Raw genomic sequence first — 6160 nt, 5'->3', positions numbered from 1 at the left:
TGATATTGTCTATGTACTCATTTAGAGCTCTTGAATAAATATGGTGGAATTACTTGCTAAAAATAAACATGTATAAAATCTTGAGTCAATTTCCAAAAATTTAGCCACTCCAAATATTTTCCCCACAGAATGAAGTTTGTGCACTAAGATTCAAAATCAAACTTTATACAAAAAAATCCATCAAATTCCTTTTTTGTCTCTCAGACTTTCCAAAGTGATAATCAGGCAGATAAATGTTATGGAAAATATAGTATCGCTACTACTACTACTAAATCGCTGCAGTCGTGTCCGACTCTGTGTGACCCCATTGACAGCAGCCCACCAGGCTCCCCCGTCCCTGGGATTCTCAAGGCAAGAGCACTGGAGTTGGTGCCATCGCCTTCTCCAATAGTATCGCTAAGAAGCATAATAAGTTTCCCACAGTGGCTCAGTGGTAAAGAATCCACTTGCAGTTTAGGAGATGTGGGTCTGATGCCTGGGTCATTAAGATCCCCTGCAGCAAGAAATGGCAAACCACTCTAACATTCCCGTCTGAAGAAACCCAAGGACAGAGGAGCCTGGCAGGCCACAGTTCATGGAGTTGCAACAGTCCAGCATGACTAAGCATCTAAACCACAACTACAGAATCAAGCATACTACAGTATCTTAGAACGTCAAACAAACCAATATCGTATGTTTAAAATAGTTTAATCACAAAAGGGAGTAATAAAAACATATGGTTTAATCAGTGTTCCTTCTTTTAAGTATAACATGCTGCATTTACTTGAAATATGGTAATGTTTACAAACATGCTAATAAGCCAATAATCTAGAAAACGCAATGAGAACATTCTGCAGAAAAGATCACCTTCATCTCTGAGGTCTTATGGTCTTTGCTACTTTCCAGAAGGCCTCTTTGACGTCTTTGTTTCGCACGCTATAGATGAGAGGGTTGAGCAGTGGGTTGATCACAGTGTAGAACAGGGCAGCCATTTTGTCTCTCTTCAGGGAGTAGGCGGAGCTCGGCCTTGAGTACATGAAGAGCAAGGATCCATAGAAGAGCGTGACTGAGACCAGGTGTGAGGCACAGGTGGAGAAGGCCTTGCGCCTTCCTGAAGCTGTGCGGATCCTCAGAATAGCGAGAAGAATGTGGAAATAGGAAATGATGATGACAAGAATGCTCGAGAGGACCGTGAAACCCACGAGACCCAAGACGACCTCCTCATAGACCTTGGTGTCTGTACACGACATCTTCACCAGTGGCGGTGCATCGCAAAAGAAGTGGTCGATGATATTTTTGCCACAGAAACTCAGGCGAAAAGTGTTGGCAGTATGGGCTATGGCATTCAAGAAGCCTCCGATATAGGAGCCAGCAACAAGTCTGGTACAGAGAGAAGGGGACATAGAACTCGACTAAAGTAGCGGGTTACAGATTGCCATGTGGCGGTCATATGCCATGGCTGCTAGGAGAAAGCACTCAGTGTAGGCTACCACACAAGAAAAGAATAGCTGGGCTGCACATTCAGCCAAGGAAAAGCGCTTATCTTCTGAGATACAAGTCGCCAGGATTCTGGGAGTGTACACAGAGGTGTACCAGAAATCCAAGAAAGACAGATTGCCAATGAAAAATACATAGGTGTGTGCAGGTGAGAATCAATATGAATTAAGATAACCAGGGTCATGTTCCCTGACAAGGTAACCAAATAGACAGTCAGAAATACTCCAAATAGTATTAGTTGCCACTGGGGGTCTGTTGAGAGACCCAGTAAGATGAATTCAGTCAGGATGGTGCAATTTCCAACATCCATGTCCACTAGGAGAAAGCTTGGTAAGATAATGAGAAAAAATTGCTGATTTTTCTTTTGGAATAAAAAAATAAAGGTATCAATTAACTCAACAACTGCTAGGAGGTGTATTAGTCCCTTACAATGTCGCTAAAATACCGCATCTTCAATCTATCACTTGGGAAGACCACTAGAATTGGAGAAAATAATTGACTTCATAATTAAGGCTTGCACTTGCTATTTGCTTAATGCAGGGTTGGTATCTGAGTCTCATCAAATGGATGAGCAGAATGATGACACTGACAGGTTGCCTGATTGAGTTAAGCAGATGCACAGGAAAAGGTCAGCCACATGTCTGCTACATGATGTGAGGCCAAAAATCTTGAGTATCCTGCATGTATTGTTGAGAATCTATGTGTCTAGCGTGATCTGATAGTTCGACAAATATCAGTACACTGTACCGCTCCTGTCACTATTAGCACACATAGAAATACACACACACACATTTCTCCTTGTTTGGACAGTGTCCTAAATCCTATACTTAACCCACTTAACACTTTCCACAGATTTTAAGATACTATTATAATCTTCATGTAGTTTAAGAAATGTTTCCAAGGACTTAGAACTGATCAACAGCAGAGATAGTAGTTGAACATAGAATTTTCTGTACCAAGACCTCATGTTCTCAATTGTGAAGCCATTGACCTCTCTTATAAGTAAATATACTTTTATCTCCTTCTTCCAGCTAAGGCAATCCTATAATTCTCTAACAACTTGAATTTCTGTACCTTCAAACTGAGAAAAGTATTCTGCACTTTTCTCTAGTTCATGTGAGATTTATATACATAGTTGAAGCATATTTGGATGCAGTAATGTTGAATATTACAAAGAACCAATTTGTTGGTGTCAAAGCACCATTGAAAAATTATGACTCCTTCCAGGTTTATATCTTGAACTACCAGAGCTCTTGCAGATTGAACTTGCATCTCTTACATCTCCTGCATTGACAGGCAGATTCTTAACCACTAGCTCCACCTGTGAAACCCCCATAGAGGCAGTGCGAGAAAGCTAAAACTAAGAGAACTGTGATTTACTTTAATGTTAAAATATTCATCTTTGAGGCAAACCAGAGACAATTCTATATCTAGAATGCAAATCCAAATTTTCTATCTCAAGATATATTGGTTCCACTTGTTACTTAGTGAAGCAGCTTAATCTTTCAATGACTTGTTTTCCTAACCTTTCCAATGCAGCTGAGGGTTCAGAGAGGATGTGACTTGACTGATGACATGATGGTAAAAGCAACTTTGGAGTCCTGGAGGCCATTCCATTTCTTTTAAGCATATAATGGATTTCTTCTCATTAATACCCAAAGCACAGATGCTTTAGCCATATATCCTAGGTTCTGTAAACTTGTTTTAACTTAAATTAGTATAATCCTCCCTCTTACCACTTCTCTTCATCTATTAGAACTTCAACCAAAGTGTATTGGTTACATGATTGATTCCCATACATCCTGGGAGCTTCACAGTTATAGTGCCATTGTTATTCAGTTGTACAATACAACTTTCTAAATATACTCAAACTTAATAGAATTATCTTGGGTGGAGTTTTTGGTTATTATATTCAGTTCAGTTGCTCAGTCATGTCCAACTCTTTGTGACCCCATGGACTGCAGCATGCCAGGCCTCCCTGTCCATCACCAACTCTCGGAGTTTACTCAAACTCATGTCCATAGAGTCGGTGATGCCATACAACCATCTCATCCTCTGTCATCCCCTTCTCCTTCTGCATTCAGTCTTTTCCAACATCACAGTCTTTTCAAATGAGTCAGTTCTTCAACATCAGGTCAAAGTACTGGAGTTTCAGCTTCAGCATCAGTCCTTCCAATGAATACTCAGGACTGATTTCCTCTAGGATGGACTGGTTGGATTTCCTTGCAGTCCAAGGGATTCTCAAGAGTCTTCTCCAACACCACAGTTCAAAAGCATCAATTATTTGGTGCTCAGCTTTCTTTACATTGATAGTGTATAAAAGGGTGCATTATAGGTTCTTCCCTAAGACTCCACTCTCCCAATGCAAGAGGCCCAGGTCCAATCCCTGTTCAGGAAACTAGCTCCCATGTGCTGCCACTAAGAGATCCTGCAGCTACAACAAACATCAGAGACGTCTCACAATGAAACTAAGACTTGATGTAGCCAAGAAAATTAATAAGCATAAATATTAAAGAAGAAAAAGTAACACAATGCAAAAAATAAATGAATAAGAAGGCTATAGACACCATCTCAATGGTTACTATAAATTTTCTCTGCTACATTATCACTTGACTAAAGAATAGAAAATATCTGAGACTTATTAAGCTCATTTAAAAAAGGTTTACATCAGAGTATAGTTCATTTACAATGTTGTGTTAGTTTCAGATGCACAGTAAAAAAAAAAATTCATTATATATATCTCCACTCTTTCTTAGATTCCTTTCCCATAGGCCATTGTAGAGAATTGACTAGGGTTTCCTGTGCTATACAACATGTTCTTATTATTTATAGATTTTATGTGTAGCGTGGTGTGCATGCATGCTCAGTCCTGTCCAGTTCTCTGTGACCCTATGAACTATAGCCCACCAGACTCCTCTGTCCATGGGATTTTCAGCAAGAATACTGGACTGGTTTGCCATTTCCTCCTTCAGGGAATCTTCCCTACCCAGGGATCAAACCCAGGTCTCTTTCATCTCCTGCATTGGCAGGAGGGTTCTTTACCACTAGCAGCACCAGGGAAGCACCTAGATCCACCCATGTGGCTGCAAATGCTATTATTTTATTATTTTTATGATTGAATAATATTCTACATGTACCACCATAAAAATAATATTCATTTTTAATAGAATATAATTTGGGGAACAAAACTAAAATATTTTCACAAACCAATTACTACTCTTCTATAACTGCCTTCTAAAGAGGAATATAATTAAAAAAAAAAAAAGTTCTGGTCTATGCCAAAAGTGTTCCCAGAAGAAGAGATATTCATATGACCCTGTAAAATGAATCCAGTTCTGGCCCCTTGTCAAGGGTAATGTGAGAGAGGAGATGATTTTCATGACAAGAAGAAAAAACATATCAGATCCTTAACATGAGAGTCTGGTGAGCTAAGAAACTAAGAATGGTTAACTTAAGAAAGGGGTGGAGAGAGGAATCAGGAATGAGTCATAAGAGTTATTTATTCACTAAGCTTACTGGAAGCCATATTGGGAACTGGGGTCTTGAAACCAACACAAATGGGAACACTGCCATCATGAGGAAGTAACATGGTCAGATGTATATTTTCAAGGTTCATTTTGACTGCAAATCAGAGAATGGACTGAAAGAGAGGAAAAGTTCCCTCCAACAGAAATATCTCTGAAATCCTTCATTGTTTATTACCTGCTGAGGTTATCCTCCCATAAAGGTAGGAAAGAGGCATTCAGAAGTCTTGGGAAAATTACTACAGCTTGCATAAACTGGGAACTGACAGTAACAAACAAACTCAAAGACTCTCAGTTTCAACTCCTCTTCTAACCCGGAATGTGTATTTATATAGCAATTTAACCTCCAAAGACTGGGAAAGTGTTAAAGACAAGATCTTTTCAAGTTTTAGTTAACAGTGGAAGCATCTTTTCTGTATTTTTACACAAGAAGCCCCAAAATCTTGGAAAGAGTGAATAAAAGAATTTGGTGAAACTTTTAGAACATTCTATTAAAAAACCGAACCATGTAGTCATCATTCTGAGATCACAGATTAATCATATTATACGTTGTGCATGTGTGCAGCGTGCTAAGTCACTTCAGTCTGACTCTTTGCGACACTATGGACTGTCGCCCACCAAACGAACTCTCTAATGGGCTTCCCTGGTGGTTCAGATGGTAAAGAACTCACCTTCAATGTGGGAGGCCCGGAGTCAGTCTCTAAAATAGAGAGGGAAACTAACCACAAACCAATGATCTATGTGATTAATGTTTTTGAATGACTTTTTAAAAAAACTGATTTCATAAAATCAAGAGTAGATGCTCTTATTCTACCTTTTGATCTGGAATGATCTTGTGGTTTGCACTGACAAATAGTTTGTCACATTTGCAGCACCAGGTAGCTATTAAGCATGGATCTCAAGAAACACTGGGCTTCCCTGGTGGCTCAGAGAGTAAAGCATCCACCTGCTATGCAGGAGACCCAGGTCCGATCCCTGGGTCAGGAACATCCTCTGGAGAAGGGAAGGCTACCCACTCCATCATTCTTGCCTGAAGAGTTCCATGGGCAGAGGAGCCTGGCAGGCTACAGTCCATGGGGTCACAGAGAGTCAGACATGACTGAGCAACTAACACACATACAGGAAACATTACCTGCTTCTATTCTCACTTTTGAAATTCT

General features: G+C 39.9%; 1 protein-coding gene across 1 annotated transcript; it reads right to left on the bottom strand.

Moving 5' to 3' along the window:
- Positions 1–848: 848 nt before the first annotated feature.
- LOC120877015 (olfactory receptor 9G4-like) lies at positions 849–1786 on the bottom strand. The gene is given in 2 exon segments (XM_040259319.1): positions 849–1606; positions 1609–1786. Coding segments are annotated over 2 exon segments (936 nt in total).
- Positions 1787–6160: the final 4374 nt, after the last annotated feature.

Source organism: Oryx dammah, unplaced genomic scaffold (genome assembly GCF_014754425.2).
Source record: "Oryx dammah isolate SB20612 unplaced genomic scaffold, SCBI_Odam_1.1 HiC_scaffold_17, whole genome shotgun sequence".
NCBI classification, from domain to species: Eukaryota; Metazoa; Chordata; class Mammalia; order Artiodactyla; family Bovidae; genus Oryx; species Oryx dammah.
This window is presented reverse-complemented; position numbering and strand designations above follow the sequence as displayed.